Source organism: Sparus aurata, chromosome 7 (assembly GCF_900880675.1).
Source record: "Sparus aurata chromosome 7, fSpaAur1.1, whole genome shotgun sequence".
NCBI lineage: Eukaryota > Metazoa > Chordata > Actinopteri > Spariformes > Sparidae > Sparus > Sparus aurata.
Window position 1 is genome coordinate 20254122 of NC_044193.1, and position 21840 is coordinate 20275961.

Consider the following 21840-nt stretch of genomic DNA (forward strand, 5'->3'; position numbering starts at 1 on the left):
GGCCTGTTTTCAGATGTCTTTTTCAATGTCTATAGAAGAGTGCGACACATCCTTCCCACCTTTTCACAAAAACGCCTCTGAGCCGTGCGTATCTTATGAGGGAGGTGGGTGCGCATGCATCGCTGGCACGCGGTCGGTTGATGTGCCAGGAACAGGTTGAGTGAGACTGTGGAGAGGCGACAGTCGGGGCTGGGAACACACACGACAGGTGTGCAGTGCATATGTGGTCACATGATGCCTATAAGGCAGATTAGGGCCCAAACAGATGAAGCGCTGCTTAATGGCAGCTTTTATTAAGTTCACAAAGCGTGGAGGGAGGGGGTGAACAGAGGAAAAGCAGGTGGCTGGGCCTGTGCACTCCTAGATGAAGACAGATATTGTACAGTGGAGTCTGAAGAGGGTAGCCACTGTGGAAGGATTTATGAAGATTTGCCCGCCCTGGACTCACCGCCCGCCTCTTCCCGAATCCTGCAGTAATAGCCAGAGAGGGAGAGCTGGAAAAGCTCCGGGAGCAAAAAAATGTGTCGGAGAGTGTGATCACATAAGATGAGATGAAAAAGTACCTGTGTGTACAGTCGGTCACTGCTACAACAAAGAGTACAAGGATCCACTGGAATAGAGACAAATTGAACAGTATTCATACACAACACACACAAAAAAAATGCACTTTACATTTTAAGATAACAAGCATTTGGATATTTCAAAATATCAGTACACTCACGATATAATACCAACTGAAAAAAATATGAGATGAGATGATAAAAACGAAATAAATGACAATATAACGGGCAAAAACATCAATCACATAAACAAAACTGGGTTTTAAAGAGTGTGGAGACATTAAGACGTGCACTGTAATAAAGTTTTTACATAAATAGTGGATATTCAACCAAAGACGGATGAAGATTACATCCTTTTTCGGGGGCAGTGGGCTGCACATGAGGCCGACAGAAAAAAAAGGTAATAATGTGTGCAGTCATTATCACTATATTGTGATTTGAGGTGCGATATCGGCAGAAAAAAATAAACAAAGCTGCTCCAGATGATCGAAACAGTCGTTCGGGGACGCGCACTCTGATTGGCTGAGTGTGTTTGGACTGTATGTACTTTACAGTGTGACGGCTGCCAACACGACGGAGCTCCTTCAGCCGTCTTTGTTCGGGCCTGAGACACAGATACTTCAGTCAGATGTGATGTTGATAACACCGTTCAGTTTAGTCCAAGTCTCTCTGCAGCAGCTGCCTCCGGGCACACACCTCTCAATAAAACAGGCTGTTCACCAGTTTGTCAAACCGCCTGTCTCCCCCTCAGTCCTGTTGATGCTCCATGACACATGATTTTAGCATTTTATAGGAGGGATGATAGATTGTGGCAGAGTATTTCAGTAATAACTGGGTGGAGTTTGTCAGACCTGAGTGGAAAATGTGAATGTAATTAAAAGAAATATGTGGCGCTAGCACACAAACTCACTGTACAAACACTAGATACAGAAGTTAGCATGTAGCCAGTGAACACAGTGGAGCATTTAGCAGCTAAGGAGATAAAAAAAAAGGGTGAATACTGGACTTACCCAAAAGAACAAATGCGAATGTTGCTCTGTGTCTTCTGTCTAAACAAGAAACAGTTTGATAACAAGTCCATATGTGATAATATGTTACTGTAACGTCGTGTGCCCCCAAGTGGCCAACAAATAAACCTTTAAAAAAAAAAAAGAATGACAAAAGAATGAATTTTTTTGACTACTTCGCTCCTTGAATATATGATTTGCACCTGGACACGGAGGGAACACTCAGCCCAGCTTATAATTTGCCCAGTGGCCACACGTGGTATTGCAGCCAACAATTTAAAAATTTTTTGCAGATCAAAAAGCGTTTCCCCCATGGAGTGCTGTCATATACCATTATTATGTAGCTAACCAGAAGCTAAAGTCAAATCCGGTTGACTTTAGCTGAAAACGGAACTGTTTTTAAAAACAGCTAACGCCAGCATTAAAAGTTGTGATTATGACTGGTGACAGAAAGCTCTGATACATCTTCTCCTTTAAATTAAGACGCCGTTTGTCAGTCAGTCCACTCTTATTTGGGCCTGGATTAAGGCTAGGTGCTTTGCTCTATTGTCAGGTCACATTTATGTATTTTAAATCCTCACACAACCAAGTCTGCAATCAAATTTCTTGATGAACAAAGTAATGAGGAATTACGTAAACTCATGAAATGCTCAGATACACTCTCAGAACTGTGGGACTTGTGTAGTCAGTGAATCAGAGCTGTTTTTGGCTCCACGGGTTGATGTTTAACTCATCCAGTGAGATTATTTTTACCCCGAATGTGGAGAGAAAAGTTTTTATAACTAAACCGTGAAGCTGTCCCAGCTCAACACCGCAGAAAATGAGGCTGTGGCCACAAGTAGGAAAAGCCTTTTACATAAAATGAATGACCTGGCGTCTCGCGTATCCCATCTTTATCATCAGACACAGTCGTGCTGGGTGCTGATAGGCCCCACAGGTACACAGTATATCATGTATCACGAGGATATGACATGGCCGCATTGCTCATTTTACTGCTTCATTGGCCCATTTATAGTTTACATTTTTGGATGAGATGTTTCCCTCGTCTCTCTCAGCACTCCGCCACAGTTGCCCCCTCTCTTTAAATCCCGTGCCCTTTGCAATAGATGTTCATTTATCTATTTTTGCATGTGTATGGGCTTATTTTGGAAAGACCTCGGTCACACGGCAGAAAAGGGGGCTGTGTGAAAAAAGCCGCTTTGCCATTGGTAGCAGCTGTTGCTGCTGAGACACCTCAGAGGAAATGGAGAATTGGACACACACTCATCCAATTTACCATTAACAAGACCTTATTGGATGCAGGGCCATAGGAACATGCGGCTTTGCCTTATGTGGCTCTGTTTAGATATGCTGCTGCTCTTCTCCCAACGTGTGTGACTGCGGTCTGCGACGGTGTTGGCATCTCTCAAAGTGCGGTGCATGTAGTGATCTCAGGACTCTTAGCAGACATTCAGCTGCAGGCAAGGTGCCCAGTGTTGCTTCATGTGGTAACCGAATAACAAAGCAATTATCACAAGAAGGATTTCGACCCGGCGACGACACAGAAAAGAGTGTTACTTTGAGAACATTAACAAACAGTTACAGTAACCAAATAATAGTTTCCACATCTATTAAAGCCGCTCATAGGAAAGTCTGAGTTTGTAACACGAGATGAGTTTCAGACATCAAACACCAGAGCTGGTCGACAAAGATCTGCAAAAAACAAGAGATTTCCGTTCCGTTTTACATTTTCCACATTTAAATCCAACCACATTCAGAGAAGTAGGCTGTTGTCAAGCTTTTCAACATAGCAACCGGGCGCCTGGTCAGACGAGTATTGACTTCATCCTCCTCCGAATACACAAATATATAATTATCTTTTAAAGATCCTGTGCCTCATAAAGCCCAGACCGACTTCTGTATACGCTCAGCAGGTTTTCGATCATAGATTCCCCTCTTGTGCAACACCTGTATGCCTCGTTTCTGGCTCAGTTACTTCTTTTTTTTTTTTTTTTTTTCTCTCTCTCTCTCTCTCCTTTCTCCATAAACACACCTCACATTCTTTAGTGTATCTGCAAATCTTTGTCTTTCAACACATTTTCTCTCTCTCTTACGACATAAAGATAACAAAGCATTCTTCTCACAGTTTTAGCTGGAACATTCAGTTGGTGAAAACAAACAAGCGGCGGTGCGGCGTGGTCATTAACGTCAAAAACCTGAAAAACTGGATTCAAGCGCGGCCGGTTCACACGGAGAAGAAGTCGACGTGCGTCCGGAAACTGCTGATCAGATCTTCATGGTAATGAGCCCACATCATATTTTTTCTCTTTGATAAAGCGTCGGTCTTCTTTTTTTGTTGTTGACGTTTCTGTTTTCATCTCCGCCGAGTGTGTTCGAGGTCGGAAATGCTCATTGTGGGTTCACAAGAAACATTAAAATCAGTGAAAGCTAATGTTTATTTTAAAAGATGTTATCACAGATGTGAGGCTGCTGTAGGTCACTCCAGGCTGTGGCGTTTTCTTGAGAGACACTTCAGCACTTTAGATTATGAGTTTGACCTTTAGATGAAGTTTCCCTGGAACATGAAAATTCATTATTTCAACACACTTGACTGGAAGTCCTCTAGATGAGACAATACGTCAGGCACTTAACACCTTTTTTTTTATAAATGTTGATGGACGTTGGATTCTCAGTGGGAAGTTGTTGAGTCAAAAAGTGAGCGATTACTGTGCTGAATGTGAAAGAAACAGTTCCTGTATTTCTGCGAGCTGTGTTTGAAGTGAACACATTCTCACAAAGGGGTGGGGTGGGGGGGGAGGCAGTGAGTGTACTGTTACACGAGTGTAGATGTTATTTGGTAAACACGCAGTTGTCGTCTTACAAACACAAACAGAATCCAGTGGAAAGATTAGCGCCGGGGCCCTTTTAAACAGCTTGTGAAAAATGAGCCTCCCGTCAGCCCCGTTACATAAATGTTTACGGAGAAATACCAAACATTGTGTTCTATTTGTTTTACTCTGCCTCAAGTTTGCCCATTGCCATAGATTACTCATCCCCCAGAGTTAAACACCACTTTGCCAGCGAGAACAAACAACTAGTAGCAGACAGCGACCAGAAACAAGTGCATAAAGCGGTTGATCCAGGCTGGCCCGTCGCCACGCCGCCATCACCCTCCGCTTTTTTGCAGAATCAGACCAGAGGTCTCTGGAGTCGAGTGAGAGTGTTGCATCACTTTTTGAGTCTTCATCCAAAAGGAGAGGAAAAAAAAAAAAAAAAAGAAGAAGAAAAATCTAATGGCCCGGCGCTCTCTCAGAAGTAATTCTCATTCCACTTCAATTGCCACAGTGCAGCGCCGCTAAACTGGCAAGTGAGGCCTGCTGCTGCTTTCTTGGCAAACGGAGAATTCTTAAGTGCTAAGCTGTAAATTTGCTTAATTTGACGGGAGTCCGAGGGGGAATGGGATCGTTTTCTTTCAGGGAAAAAGCCTGGCATATTGGCTGACAATAAGCTGGAATGGTCCAACATGGTGTTTCTGCTCGGCGATGATGGCTGGAACACACAATGGACAGCGTTTGACAGAGCTGTAAAACCGTTTGACTCTGGCAGCGGCGCTTGTATGACTCACTCTTATGTTAATGCTGCGGGGAAAACGATGCTTCTCTCCTGAAGCACATTAAAGGGGTTTGCCTGTTTACACGTACAGGGAAGTTGGTGTTTACTGCTCGACTCTCTCACACACACACACACACACACACACACACACACACACACACACACACACACCTATTAATGATATGCAACAATGAATTCCTCATGTACACATCTTATCTCGTTTACTTGAAGGAACGGCCGCGGGATGCAGGAAGTGTCACTCAGTTAATCTGTGACTTTCGACGAGGAACAGTTAAGGGTCACATAAGAGAAAAAAAAAGATGAAGTTTTGGTCACAAATGTGGAACCAAAACAGAAAAAGTTTCTTTTTTACACGTGGGAACAGGTCAGTGGTATTCTGCCGACTCATCAGAGAGCAGAACAGCTACTGACATGAAGAGGAAAAGGTTTAATTTGTGAAGAAAAATCAAACGGAAGATGAGCTTGTTTGACAAATAAATCATATTCAGATTTTCTTGCGGAATAATATCTGATTAAACTTGTGGTCAAAATATTTGGCAGCCCCAAAGAATAAATTAATCCAAAATTGGGTCGATGCACCCACTTCAGACGGGCTGCACGCTAACGCTTTTAGGTCAACAGCTACAGCGACAATTTTGACGCATAAACGGAGCAAATAATGTCTAATCAATTGTCAATCTGGGATCTCAGGGCTTCCGGAGACTTGGATTACATCTAGTGAGCTGTATGGAGCCATTTTCTGTTGTCTTTCAGTCATGGGTTGTTTTTTTTTATGTTTTAAAACAAGTCCCCATCTACTTCACTTGTTAGGGGAAAGTAATGAAAGACTGTTTCGCCGTGAAGCTCCAGAAATGTTTTGTGGAAGTACTTTAGCCCATTAAATCAACACACTTGCCTTGCTCTGGACAGTTTTTTATTTGAATTTGGTAAAAACAAATCAACACATCATCCTCAAACTCAGGTTTTCAGTCATTTTTGTTCCATGCTGAACTTTGCAGATACTAATCTATCACTGACTGGTGAATCATTCCCAAAACACACGTTAGTCTAGTGAGCTTTGGTCAAACAATAATTACTCATACTGATTTTGCAAGAGAAACCAAGTAAAAAAAAACAAACAAACATCTCTTCTGACCTTAAAAAGAAAATTTCTTCAGGTAGTTTTGATATGAATATAAAGCAAAAGATATTAATGTCACTGCTCCAGTGTGGTCGGCAGAGGCCGGGTGGGAACAGAGATAAACTTGACATTGCGTGGGCTGAACAGAAATGTGACAACTGTGGCATTTGAAAGACAAGCATGTGGTGAAGACCTTAAGCAGGTTAAAGTTCTTGAGTACGGTCTCCGGTTGGTCACACAGTCGCAGAACCGTTGCCATACATTTAAAATTAAAGCGTTACAATCAGCGTTATTTCTGTAGAATGACTCCTGAACAACAGCAGCCCTGCGCCCTCATGAACATCACGAGCGCCTTTAAAAAGACCGGTTTCAGTATCACAGCTGTGACCTTCATAAAAACAGAGCTGGGCAACAGGTGGGCATCATGTGTGTGCTAATCTTCTACATTATGGTTGTTGATAACAGACACTGCACAGCCCCGCTCGGTTAAAACTCAGTAATTTAATATGGAATACATCAGCAATGTGATATTTGTAGCATGGAAGAAGCAAAGGTTGGGAAGATTCTGCTGATGCTAATAATAGAAAACGTCCATCATTCACTGCGGGCTTCTGTTACCAGAAGAATTCTGTGAGTGCCGCTGACCCTCCAAAACAAGACATTGGGTGTCCACTGAGGGATTTTGGGATTATTTTTTTTCACCCGCTCTCCTCCTCACTCAGGGCATGAAAATGTGGGTTGTATTTCGCTGTGACAATCCATGCCAACTTTGGAGGACAGGGTTGGTGAATGTGCGGCCTCCTCCTCCTCCACAGACGCGTACGAGTATGGTGGGTGAAAGTTTGAACCTTTGGGCAGCTACAAGAAGACGTGATTCGGTGACTTCAGTTAGAAAGCCACAGAATCTGGCCTGGTGAATCTTAAGATCATTTCTCATGTGAATATTCTGGGTCTTCAAACTGAAAATGGTGACCAAAGACCTACCAAAACAGTTAAAAATGCATAAGTTGTGCGAACAGTGAGAGAAACTAGGTTTTACTGGTGGCTGTTCAGCAAACATCGAGACGTTGCCTCTGAACCAAAAGAAATCCTGAATATGTCTCCAGAGTAACATTTATAATGAAAGTAGGCTAGCTGAGCTGCTGTAAGACTATTCAAAACTCGTTACGATTTTTGCTGCATTTAGTAATTAAACCTGAATTTTAAACAGTTTTGTGGAATTCGATCTTGTACGACATGTTAGCTCCTTTACTTGCGAGGCAGCTGGATTCATAAAATTAGCTAATCACGTGATCTCTCGAGTCCGTCTTGCCAGGCATCCAGCTGAGGCCCTACTGGCAGCTACAGACGTGGGTTGGGATTAACGACTAGCGAGAGAAACAACTGTTTATATTAAAACAACAATGGTGGCTCCTAAAGAGATTAGCGTAAATGCAGCTATAGTATCAGTGCTGTCAGAACTGGCATTAGCTTTAGACGTCTTGTCAAATTCCTACTCAAAACAAACAGGGGCAGCATATGACTACAGTAGCAGCTAACTGCTGCTAACTATGGCTGCCATTAGCTGGTTAGCTCAGTTAGCTGGTTAGCAGACTGGGAGCTCGGGGACAAGGGGTATATTATTGTTTACACTGAGAGCTGAGAGCACCAAGAGCTTTTGACCAGGACTGGGCTGGGGCTAGCTAGATAGCATGCTGATTTCTATAGCTATTAATGCTCACAACATGAAAACTTTTATTTAATTACATGCTGGTGAGGATTTTTAGTACATTTTAGAATGTTTTCAAGAAGAAATACATGTTTGCCCTTGTAATCTGTGTCTCTGTGCATTGTCACGGTTGCTAACATGCCTGTGGACTTGTTTATGTACATGTTCTACGAGGTGAATAGCTGTGCTAACGGAACGTGAGGTCCGTCGTGGATACAAAAAGCCATGAAGAAGACAGCTGTTGGACCCTCTGTACTCCTTTATTTTCTTCTTCTTTTTCTTCCCCATTACCCCCCTCTCCTGCCCGCCTGGTCACGAGCATGCTTCAGGTGTTCCACAGTCAGGCCCTGTGATTAGTCTAATTTGCACAAACGCTGGCGAGCGCCGCACCTGTTGCCCCTGCGCTGCCTGCAGCCGCGGTGCCTCAGCAGGCTGACAGGCCTTCCCTTGAATAATCCAATCTCTTCGCAACGGCGTCGCTGCTCTCCACCAGCGCAGGACAAGGGCATTCTTTTTTTTTTCTGCCTTTTGTCTCCCTTCGTGTTCTCATGGCCACCACGCTCCTGATGGCTCATTATTGGACCATTCATAAATATTGCCAGCCAGTACCCCCCTCCCTGTCTTTTACAGGCTGCCGCTGCCTTCCCTTAACTGCTCCTCACCAGTGCCTTCCTTTACCTGCCAATAAGGTGAGCAGAGCTTTCCTTCAGGTTCAAAAGAGGCCCCACAGCCTTCCACATGACAGCCCTCCAGTATCCACACACTCCATTTGGATTTGAAACAGCGCCAGGAGAAAATCAAGTGACACAGGCCACACAGAGTGGGAGGGTGGGAGGGAGGGAATGTGATCCCACTTGATTGTTGAGAGTTTATATAGCGAGTGATGACAAAGTGCTTTATGACTTTGCAGTGTTCGCTGGGCCCTGCGATTGAAGCCTTATACAGGCAAAGCCCCCTGGTGACCTTGGCTTGTCAAATGTTCTCATTTTCACCAGGAAGGAGCCAGTGTTCAGCGGCTGCTCAGAACTGGTAAGCTGCTTTTAGAGAGACAGCAGCTGAGAGCTTTTGGAGGTGACCCATGCTTCCTTACTTTCACTGCTGAAAGCTCTTGAGGAAAGGCATCAGTCAGAACAAGGTTTAGGCCTGCTGACCCATTGAAGTACAAACCTACGTAGAGTATAAAGCCATGAATATTTTCCTTAAGACTGAGGGTGTGTTCAGACTACCAGTGACAAAGCTTTGGGCCATAAGTCATTATTATAAGGAAGCCGGCGATATGAGGCTACAAACTGGCGCCGAATACTGCTGCATGATGGACATGACATGCAACAAATCAAAATGAAACTGGCTGCGACTTTCAACAGTGACTTGATGACAATGCAGCTCACCAGGCATGATCAGTTTGTTTGTCAGCCGTAGTGTGAACGTTTACATGACTACAGCCTACCCTACCTGCTGGCAAAAGTCTTCACTAGCCTACCTGTAACACGAGACTCTTAAGTAGCCTACCCACTAGCATTAGAGTCTTCGCTTGTCAACCTGCTAATATAAGTCTTCCCTAGAATACATGTTAACCTGCGAGCAAATCTGTGGTGACATTGGTAGTTTGAGCTTAATGCTAACTCTAGCAGGCTAACATGTTTAAAATGACAATGTCAGTATTTAAATGTGGATATGTAACTGAATGTTTACCGATGTCACCACCTTGGTTTTGTTTGTTAGCATGCTCATTCATTTGCTAATTCGCACCTAATACAAAAGCGTACCTGGAGTTGGCCGTGTCATGGACAATTTTTAGCTTGATGAGAAGTTCACCCCAAGGGGGCAATGAATGTTTGTACCAAATCTATCTTAACAGTGGTCAAGACATTTCACTCAAGACCATGAATGTCAACCTCATGGTGGCACAGGAGGAAAAGTCGGGAGATCACCAAAGTGACAAGGACACATCATCCAGGAACCATGGGACAACATTTTGTCCAATGCATCCATTAGGTAGTGAGATATTTCTCTAACGGATGAAAGAGTTTGACTTGATAGTGGCACTAGGTATAAAGTCTGAGATTCATCCTCGAGGCACCGAAAATATCTGTACAATGTTTAATGGCAATCCATCTAATAGTTGTAGAGATAAATCAGTCCGAACCAAAGTGGTGGACTGACTGGTGATTTTGTTCCCCGTAGCCACGCTCAAGACCCAAAAGTACAGAAAATACAGGAGAAACTAAATGGTAAGAGCGCATCTTGAAAGAAGGTTAACAGATTTTCACAGCAGATGGTGATAGTATCAGTCCAAAGGTGAAATCCCGAGGAGTAAAAGGATATTTCCAGAGGGGCAAAGCAACTGGTGGAGTTCCACAGGCCTTGTCACACATCAAGTATTACATCAGATTGCTCCCAGCTGCATGCCACATGTATCTTATCTCACAGGGAAGAGGAAGGAGACGCATTTCTTCCTCAGGCCTCCTCTTCATGCATTGTCCGCGACCTTTCCTATGCAAATTTTTTTTACAGGACACTTCCCCCTGGAGAGAGATGACTGGCTGCCTTGTCGGTTGGAGCTTCATGCTTCAGGAACCGGACAAATGCTGCTGCTAGGATGTTGAACTATCCTGCAAGCAAAAGCTGGACCAGGATCAACTCTCAAGGACTCAAGAAGGAGTTTTAAATGAGTAGAGATGATGTGTGTACGGTGCAGACAGAGTCATGTTAGCCCTCTGACTGGCTGCGATGGGCTAACAACCCTTGCATTGATCCAAGGAGACACTCAGCCCTCTAACCTGCTGAGTGCTCAGTTCCAGTGAACAATGGAGTTCAGAGCGCGTCGATACACCACCCTATTGAGTGCTCTCCGTTTAGCAGCAAGATTGATGAGGTTAAGGCTCCCAACCGGGGAGCCAAATGGTGTCAAAACCAAGGTGTTGCTTTGGACAAACAATCCCTCACTGCACTACCACACTGAGAGATGCTGGTTACTGGCTAACACACCAGCTCTACCCCTGGAAGTATACTCACACAGGGCACAAGGTTTTTCCAAAAGGGTATGCAGACTGTGGAGGGATGTTTGTTAAGACTTTTAAAATGTAGATGAGAATATGAGGGCAGGATAGATGGTGCTTTCTGGACAGGAATGCACTGCAAATCCCCCAAGACACTAAATGATGTACAAGTGGATTTATTACAGTGGGTCCCTATAAATCTAAGGTTGGCCTGAACTCCAGGGAGAGGTTAATGGATTACAAAGGGATGTGGTATCGAACCTCAGAGAAGTTTATACACCTCATCAATATGTGAAACGCTATTGATCATTCAGACCTTGATAAATTAAATTCATGCACTTGATAATGCACGGCAATATTCAGAATGCCCCGGATGAGGAAAAATGGGCCTTTTCCGCCCAGCTTTTTTTTTTTTTAGGTTGAGGATCTATGGAGGGCCCGTGTATTGACATGACGCTAGAGAATTGCATATTAAGAGAACAAATTGTGGGCGTGTGATTTGAGCTGTGCTGTCAGCGCCAGGAACCTTGTGGAGTTATCAGCAATCCGACCGGTGCGAGCAGCAGCTACCGATTTATGTTCAGATTTTTAATTACAAATAAAAAAGCAGAGATTCTGCAGACGGTTTTTTCGCTTCACATTTTGCCTCTAAATATGGAACATGAGGTGGGACACATTCACTTTATAAAGGGAGACAAACTGTCTACAGCTGTGATTTTATCCGGTATGGATCTCTACATTTCAGACTGCAGGAAGACTAGATGACGTCACAGCTTATGGGGGATGCTGATGAACTAATATCTCATAGGGTACACTACCTGTATGTCGCATCTTGACTAAATTGAAAGCAGCAACCAATAGCTCACGTAAGAGCTGTTCACCAAGCATTCTTGTGTAACACATTTGCTGACCGTCCACAGTTGAGTTTCATTTTGGGTAATATGAGCCAATATATCCTCTTAGATTATGAATATCTTTTGTATCATGATATAATTCCTGGTTTTACGGCAGCAGTAAAGTGATGTAATTTGTATTTACTCACTTAGTCATTATATTGACATTGCTGATGTTTATTCATCAACGATCTCATTGTGTTAGTATTTTGAAAAAGTATCAATCGTCTTTCCGACATCTGTATTGCAATATCAATTATGAAGTGCGGCCTATTTGGTCAAAATATTGTTCTATTTATGCATATATGAAGTGTGTTTGAGAACATTTTAAAATATCTTGGTATGTATTGTATATATGGCCCTAAAAATATTGTGATATTATTTTAAGGCCACATTGCCCGGCCCTAATTCATACAAAGGATGCCTGGATTGTTCCGTCGTACATCTGTATCAGACAATATTTACCTCGCAATTGGCCCATTGGCAAATGTTTAGTGGTTGTTTCATGATGTATGATTAAATATGTGCTCATAAAAAGATAATGTAAGGAAGGGAAGATTTACGTATAAATAAAAATGGGAGGAAAATAACAAAATAAAAATATTGGCCTCAGCTATCAGACAGAATGTTATTTTAAACATCTTTTCTGTTTCGGCCCAGATTTGTACCATCATGGCAATAGCTGTATACAATGTCTGTAGTCTCATAAAAGTCACCTGGATACATGTAACCACACTGAACCATTAGCAGCTCTAGTATAACTCACCTACACGTTAAGCTTTTTGCTCCAAGTACGCTTAACATGTTTTTCTTCTGAGAATGACCAAGAACAGCTTCGACTTCTGAAAGTGTGACGATGTAAAGCTCAGCCTGACAGAGTGACTCAGAGACATCCTCAAAGTCAAAACAGATTCAGGCAACAACACGGCTTTTCTCTGGCGCCACCTCAGGCGAGCTGTGACACTGTTGGACCTACGACTGGTAACAAAATTGAAGCTTAGCGAAGCTCTTTTCACATTTTGCATCTATTGAGCAAATCTGTATTTTGGTTAGAGCATTACAACCTCACAGGAAACAGAAACACTGTGGTGACAACTATAGCTTACCTTCTGTCTCTGCAACCATTGTACATACTCTCTTCTCATTATCCCTGTCTGTCTCACTCTGCCTCTGAAAAAAAATTAACCTTTAAAAAATAATAATGTAAGCATAACTGGGCTATCTTCAACATCTTCAGTGTACTCTAAATCAAATGGGAACCCCTGTTTTAAAAGGAAACACTCCCACGACAGAAACCAGAAGATTGACAATCCGCCTACAGAAATAAACAAATCTTCACACATACAATGTAAAACTATGTCACTTACTCATTTCCAGAGAGAAAGCTGGAGAAAAGCTGAAAGTCCCTGCCCCATCATGCTTTCTGAAAACTCAGTAAAGGATGATTCATGGTTCTACACACAGTATACACACAAGTACTGTAGTATTCTGATGTGTAGCTGGTCTTACAGGGTAGTCTGCAGCTGGTTGAGAGATGTGGCATAAAAAAAACCCAGAAAAGCTCGGGAATCACAATGATTAATCAGACACTTTGACCTATAAATGGTTGTAGAATTCACAGGCCTTGGGATGGTGAAACAGCACTGATGTTACAACAGAAGTTCCCATAGTTCCCATTTGATTTTATTATTACCAAACGGATTGAACATAGAAACGTTACTAGATATGAGTGTTACAGGCACACGACCACATTCACACAAACATATCGGAATGAGATTAAAAACAAAGACAAAATCTGCACTCAGAGGACGACTCCAGCTTCCGTTTGTGCACTTGTCTTTCTTTAAATGTTAAGAGGATGGATGGAAACATAATTTAACTCAAGTTATGATTTAGAGTCAAGCATATTAAATAAAAATATATATACTTATGTAATTAAAGGAAAAAAAGACATTTCACAGATTTAAAACAGCAACTGAATTCATGAAATACAAAATGTAAACATGGAAATACCGGTAAAATACTACTTCTGTTCACTGATAGTGGCATACGGTAGTCTTTTGTGTCCTGTTGGTTTTTAATGAATATAACAGAGATTCTACTTGAGATAAACCAAATTTATTACGGTTATGTACACTTTTGGACAGTAATCAGCAGGTTACAGAGCGGACCAATCACTGACACTACAGTGGCGACGAAGCAGAAGTTACACCTCTTGATTCTGTACTGAACAATCTCATTCATCCATACAAAGTCATTTCCAACCAATCAAAAAAATATATATTTTACAGCATACTGCAATGTTATTGTCTCATCATTCAACACTTTGTAACACAAACTCAAAGAGCTAAACATGATCTGCAGGTTAGGACCAGGCGTCACACAGAAATGCCTCTACCTTCTCTGTGTTCCTAATGAAGGCCGTGTGATGGAGGTGGAAATGGCACGACGGCTGATATCCCTTCTTCTCACTCATGGACTCTTCTTGTTAGCTGGAGACAGAGTGAGTAATTCAATAAGTCAGGTATTCATTTATTACTTTCCTTTTCAATCATGGGGCAATTTTTTTTCTTAACTTCCCCCAATCCACCTCCACACTGAGAAGAGAGAAAAAAGAAAGCGATACGAGTTCTGCAACTTCCATCTGTAGCAGCCCTCGACGTCTTACTGCAGCTTAATTACAAAATATTGGCGCCGTTTTCTGTAAAGATTACTCACTCTAGGAGGCCCTACATAATTTGGACCGGAGGGTTTGTCACGGAAAATAATACAATGCAACTGGGCTTTCTGTATTAGATTTCCGCTTTTAGCCTCCTTGACATTTCAAGCTGCATGAACTAATACATCTGTTATTTGTTGATCATTTGATTATTAACATACTTCACAAACCAAATCAGCTGCCCTGCTGGAGACACAGATACAGCTCAGCAGACAGCCTGGGTTTTTTCCTCGCCTGCCACGCACAAACACACTCCAAAAAAAAAAAAAAAAAAGATGCACAATTTAGCCCTCAGTGAAAAAGGGGGTAAAAACATTTATCTTCCCCCTCCTTTGAGCGTATGAGCACTCTGACACCGGCGCGGAACAAAGCCCGTCATCACATTCTAATCTCGAATTTCAGGGCTTTTATTTCACCCAAATGCCACCCTGCTGGCCTTGTGAATTATTGACAGACTGACACCAATGCGAAAGGACACATAAAAGAGGCTAAAAGCTCCGGCCCTGAAAGAGCTTGTCCTCTCCTATTGCCATCAACAGGGGGACAAACTCTGCTAATGCTTCTCTGGAAGCTCACGGTAACTTTGAGACTGAAGCAGCAACATATGACTCCTGACCTACAGCTGCACTATACAGGAGAGATAGTGTGTGTGTGTGTGTGTGTGTGTGTGTGTGTGTGTGTGTGTGTGTGCAGCACTGCCTCTTTGGTCTGCGTAAGAGCTTCAGTACAGTTACAAGGGCACCAAGGCAAAGCTGTGAATTATCTGATCAAATCATGAAAATTAAAAGCAGTAAGTCACATACGGTTAGTACTGCAGAAAGCCTTTTAAAGTCATTCTGATTTGACTGCTGCACGTCACTTCTCCTTTCAAAGAAACGTCACGACATGGTACTCGGCTCGCCACGCAGTCATTTAGTTTGCATGATGACTGGTGGATCGAGGTAAGCTGTGTGTCAACTACACACTCCAATATCTGTCAGTTTTGCGTCTTCTCACACCCACGCCTACTCCTCATTTCGCTCAAGATTAACATATTACAGAAACAAGTGGAAAGAGACAGTGAGGACGGATTTCAAAAACATAACAGAGTGAGAGCGAGCAGAGAGGAGCAGAAAGAAACAAAGCCGTCAGCAGAGATGAGAAGCTGTGTTTGGAGAGTGTTTTTGTGCTGTCTACTGTCGTCTAATCCACCTCGCTCTCATTGCTGGCACCCTCGGGCCGCCTCAGTTTGTCCACCTGTTCGTTAATCTGTCCATCCCCACCTCGCCGGTCCTCTGTCTGCATGCTTAGCCCATCCTCCTCCTCCTCCTCTTCGTGGCTGACATCATCCTCCTCTTCCTCCTTTTTCTCCTCCTCCCCCTGCACCTCCATGCGGACCTGATCCTTCAGGGGCAGCGTTGTGACGAGGTCCACAGGGCTGGCATCGCCGTTGATACCGTGAGCTCCATCGGGCCCTCCCAGAGCATCCTGGGGGCTGTGGTGTCCATCTTTAATGGGGGAGGAGTTGACTGACTCGTTACTGACAGGAGAGATGTCGCTGCTGCTGTTGATGGATGGCGAGCCGGGTACCGATGGCGGCTTCAGGGGAATCTGCCACGAGGGGATCTTAGGAATGGTGGGAGTGGAGGGGAATTGCTTCCTGTGGAGGAGAGAAAATGAGGCCTGATCACAATCTCATCATCAACCTCGCTGTGATCAAAATGTGTGAAAAGTGCTTTCCCATGATGTAATCAGCCATAATTGGACATACTGCAACCACAAACCTATACATAGCTTTTTAAGTCAGGTGCTGAATGACAACACGTCCTCGACACCGGGGTATTTTTTAGCATGCAGCCGCATACAAAAGCACGCTACGTAATCCTCATAATTACAACAGAGAAAATGGCTTTTTCCCCCTCAAACAGCCAGATGTTCAACACACCTGGTAAAGAAGCTCTAAGATTTTTTTAATTACATCCACTGCAGCTTTTAAGATCAAAAAGACAACGTTGAATCGTAATGGGATCAGCACTTCTTGGTGGTTAGAAAAAAAAAAAGAACAGTTTGGAGACGATTTGGATCATTTGAACAGGAAGAGAGCACGTTTGGAGACAGATGGTGATTCAGAGTCTTTATTTTGTGATTCAAGCCTTTGCCAGAAAACTCATTGTGAGAGTCAGGAAGGAGTCAAGAAAGCAAATGACAAAGGGATTATTACTGATTAGAATGTACGAGATGAACAAAACATGCTCAACTACACAGTTCTGAGGCAATTTTCCCCCTCGCCCGCTTTTCTGATGTACACTCTTACTTCAGGCTTCATTATAGACACTGATACATAATCATGCATGCTAATGGGCCTGACTGAGCTGGGCTGTGCCTGACTAGACTGAGGAACAAAGCTGGAAAGAAATGAGGGGACCGTCTAGCGGTACAAGACAGCAGTATTAACATCAGATTTTACCCTAACAACAAATAAAATGATTGACAAAAGCATCTGTGATTGACCAGGAAACAGCTGATTTCTCTGGTATGTGTTTCTATATTCTTGTCTAATGTTTCTCACAAAATAACTGAAAGTAATTGGGACTGTATCACAACTTGTAGTGACTGTGAGAATAAAACATATTGAAGATCAACAATGGTGCTGTAAGTGTGCTGGTTTGGATGAGAAATGTGACAATAAAAGTTATTTTATTCTATATTTATATTTATTTATCTGCAAACACAAACGTTCAGTGCTGCACTATAGAAGTGGGTATGCAAAGAATACAGATTCTGGTTGTTGTTTCTGAGATCTAAACTCAGAACTCAAGAAACCATTTATGTACTTAAATAATAAATCTTAACTCAAGGTCAACTTTGTAGCTTTTCTCAGAGCTGTTAACCACATCTCACAGTCTTTCTGAGCAGATGGGAGTTTACTCGGTTACATTCAAGGCCTGCAAACTCTGCGAACTAGGCCGAACCGCTGTCAAGTGTGTCGCGGCTGATGCTGGGCCAGACGAGGCAAAAGTAGTTGTGCTCACGTTGCTTCAAGAATACATATATTATTTTTGTCCCTTTTGGAGTGTTTGTTATGCAGCTGGCATTTCCTGAGAGCTCTGACTGGACCTCTACTGATCATCATGAAGCTCTGAGTAACTGGATCCCTACCATGTGACAAAATAAAGAGCATGTAGATATCTATTTCTTGTGCTGTCCAGACTTTTTTCCCTACTGCTCGACCATTTGCACTCCATGCAATGTGGATGTGTAATGTATTGCATCAGGTTTGAAGCAGGTGAAGGTTTCTGAATGACTGTAGCTGTTGTTTTCACTTTGATCAACCCATTTTCTTTAGTATTTTTAACACTGGCCTGACACTCTGGGCCAATCAGCTTTCCAGGCCACTTAGCAGCCAATCTAGGCCTGATCGGAAGTTACAGCAACTGAAAAATTGTTTGATGACAAACATGAGGGACCTTATCAGGACAAGCAGGACTTGATCTGGAGTGCAATGTTTCTGTTGAATGTCATTTTTCATTCAAAACAGTCAAATTTGCTATATATGTAAACATTTTTGTCTTTGAGCAGGTGTCAGGAGATAAAGGAGACATGTTATATCTTCATTTTCAGGTTGATCATTGTATTCTGGGTTATTACAAGAAAAGGTTTCAGTTTTCTCATATTTTCCAGTGCTGTATTTCCCCTCTGTCTGAAACACCGTAATAGCTCCTGTCTCTTTAAGGCCTGCCTGCTGAATACCCAGTCTCCTCTGATTGGTCAGCTCAAACATACCTGAGCCAGTAACACTAACAACAACAGAGTAGCTGAGCTAAATCAATTTGTATGTGCAACACTAGCCACTTGGCACAAATAATGCAAATATGTGACATGTTGACACAGTGTGGCATCACAAAGTCATCGAATTAGGCGGGACAACTGACGAAGCATTTCAGGACCAGTGTTTTCTGTGGGAGAGAGGAGCTTCTGTTGGTGCAGACTTTAATCTTTTAACTTTCAAGATCTTCTATAAGCACAAGAACATAGAGTATACAGCACACTGAAGCAAAGGAGAAAATGAGAAGGCATCGGTGAGACTTTATTCCTGTTCAACACTTTCAAATGGTTTAAATGGATCGCATCCAGGAAAGTGCATGAAAGCAGTGAGTGGTCTGCCATTAAACAGACACACACACACAAAAACACACACAAACACACACACACCTGCCCTGTTTCATGTGACGGGGGTCTGTTGATTTTGTTACCTGCTGAGCAGTAAGCCCTTCAAAGAGACGATCTCGGCCTTCAGCTCTCCCACTGTTTGGTTGTCCAGGATGCGGCTGGTTGAAGATGAAGCCTATAGGAAAACCACAAGTGAGACACACACACAACTGTTGCAGACATGCACACAGAGGAGCACCATTCAAGCCACATGCGGAGCCACAGCACAAAGTCAATGTACACCTTTCAACAACTCTGTCTCAACAATATGAAATAAAATAAAAAAGCATTGTTTTAGACACAGCTTACAAGATAAACAAATATGGCAAATGCAAATGCTCAAAGCCACATGTTTTTATGTAGTCGGGTCATCCGTCACCATAACAACCTCACAACTTCCTGCTGCTGGTGATGACAGAAAGGAGGACAAACAATCCCCACTACAGTCACCTTTATGGCCTCGACGGCTCAGAAAGTCCGTGAGTGGGAAACATGCTGTTTTTACATAATTTTCCATACTATCTAGAACAGATTAGGCCAGTGTCCAGTGTTTTGGATAATGACTTTATCTTGAACAATGGCCACATTCATGAAGGCAGACCATAGCTTAGCAGTTTGTTTTGTTCTTTTTGTCTTTTATCAAAGGCGTGTGTTATCGCACACACTGGCATTTGAATAGCAAATTGATGCCAAAAATCTGTCCGTGCAGCACTTTTTTAGGGATAGGCAGGACTTTGACAGAGGGAGCTATAAAATGATGAGTTTTGATAAAGGCACAGAGAGAAAAAACACAGCAGGGCAACAGTCAAATGTAATGATAAAACTCAACTGTAAACTGTCCCTGTCCCCTCCACATTGGGACCATGTTGGAAATATTTTACAGTAGCATTGTGTTTTATACATCCCTAGAATCAGCACAACCTCATCTGAATATGTATGTCACTCAATAAAGACTTCTCTACACTATAATGGGGGATATGAGCCAATAAAACAAGAACAAATGTAACTTTTACTTATTTAATCAAAAACCATAATACTGAAAACAAAAACCATGATTTTTTTTTTTCCTGCCAAACATGATAAGCATGATGGCAGTTCCTGTCCTGAATCATAAATAAACCTCAAACCTCAGCCGTACTAATTTTCATTCTTTCCATATCTTTGTATTTTCTCCTGCCACGACAAAATACTTTGACCAACTTCTCTTTTCCGCTTTGAGCTTCAAAAATCATGCATGGTTCTCATTTGGGTACAGAGAAAAGCTTAAAGCCAAGCCTCTGTATCAGACATGTCTATTGGATGTGAAGGCAACCACTGTACCCAGTGAGTACGGTCACACATGCTCGAATTCAGGTGTGACCATGCTTGCTGCTGATGTCAAATTTGCATAAATGCATGTGTGACTGTACCCGTACACTTGTCACCAACCGAGATGGTGGATAAGAAGAGAAAAGCAATATGTCGGTAAGCACTTCTTATACAATGCTTATGTATTAGTTTTAGTCACAATACTGACCAAGTTGGGGTAACTAGCCATTTTCAGCATGTAGGTTGTTAGCTCAGATCTGACAGTTTTAAAACAGGAGCACCCAAATAGCGAAAGGGATGAAAATTGCCCCCGAAATAGCTGGAAAATGGAAGGCTTATATCCACAGTCAACATAAGATGAGTCAGTCTATAGAAAACATGATGCTTGGGAGGGTATACGACTCGTGTTAAAGCCGAAAGGCCAAACATGGACATCTGAATGGTTGTGAGATGTTTAACAAGATAAGAAGAAAAGGAGAAAAACATTAATGTTACACAGAATGATGTTCAGTTTTATGGCTCTGAAATCATAAAATACCGGGGAGTCACACCTCCTCAGGGCATTCAGAGTAATTCAAATGATAAGATCATTGGCTAAACTCCCCATAGACAAATCCAACCTCTGACAAGGCATCATGGGAAGGCATTGGTTGGCATTAAGAAAAAGGTGGGAAACCAGTGATGTACTTAATTGCTCCCCATTCACAGTCCATTCCTGAATAAGAAGCATAAACATGTGCGAGAAACAGGAGGATAGACTGATGAGACCAGAGGGAGGAGAGAGAGAGAAGACAAGGAGAAAAAAAGTGGGATAAAAGAAAAGTAAAAACCGTAATTAAGACTCTCCTGACTCACCAGAGGAAGCTTGTTAGAAAACGTGGACCCCCTATCGAGGGGAGAGGGATAACTTGGACTCTTTCACTTGTAATTAAATCTAAGAGAAATTAATTGAATCACATCTGAAAGGGATCAGACTCATTTACAGTGGAAGGAGGGAGGCAGAGGAGGAGAAGTGAAGGGAGACAGAAAAAGAGGCAAGGAGGGGAAGGAGGTTTTTTTTCTTTTTTGGCACTTATCGACTCCTAAACCTCTCTGATAAGGAGCCGTGTTTTAGAGGTGGTGCATCGGAGGCCGGCTGAAGACACTCTTATTACAGCCGTCACCTCATTAGAACCATCTTAATCCCTCGCCTCCCCAAGGCACCCGTATAATAAGGCTGGATTCTGCTTCTCTTCATTTTACACAGAAAAAAATTAATTGCTGCATGGGCTGAGCTAAAAGACTTCCAAGCACGGAATTAACTTCAGAAATGCAAATTGCTCCAAATAACTGAAATGTGACGTTTCCTCTACACTTCTATTACTTAACGGAGGAAATAAAAGCTTTAGAGCAGAATTGTTAACCAGCAGCTACATACATTATGTGCATTAGCTACAGAGCAGCGCCGTATAATATCTCACATCAAGACTTGTCACACAACACTACCACTGACATATGTCTTATTAAGTCTGAAGAAACCTAATTAAATGTTGGGCCAGGACTGAATTTCAGCTTTGAGATACATTATGTGAGTGTGTGTACACACACAGTGTGTAAGAATCTTGTGTTAAGTGCACTAGCTGCCAGGGCGGAGGCTGAGTGGAGGGTATCAGTGACTGGAGAGATTGAAAGAAACACTGCTGACTTTAAAAGCCCCACCTGAAGTGCTGACACATATCCAATAGAC

General features: G+C 42.6%; 1 protein-coding gene across 3 annotated transcripts in view; it reads right to left on the reverse strand.

Annotated features, from left to right (window-relative positions):
• Positions 1-13995: 13995 nt before the first annotated feature.
• Positions 13996-21840, reverse strand: part of pex14 (peroxisomal biogenesis factor 14) — a 53175-nt gene continuing 45330 nt past the window's right edge. Inside the window, exons 8-10 of one of the 3 annotated variants that reach the window (XM_030423906.1) lie at positions 18851-18942; positions 15881-16257; positions 13996-14391 (exon numbers count right to left, since the gene is read on the reverse strand). In XM_030423906.1, the coding sequence (XP_030279766.1) occupies positions 14372-14391; positions 15881-16257; positions 18851-18942 (489 nt within the window). In that variant the 3' untranslated portion in view covers positions 13996-14371. Of the gene's footprint in view, positions 16258-18850; positions 18943-21840 lie in introns of all 3 variants that reach the window. The other 2 variants (XM_030423904.1, XM_030423905.1) reach the window with 2 other exon arrangements.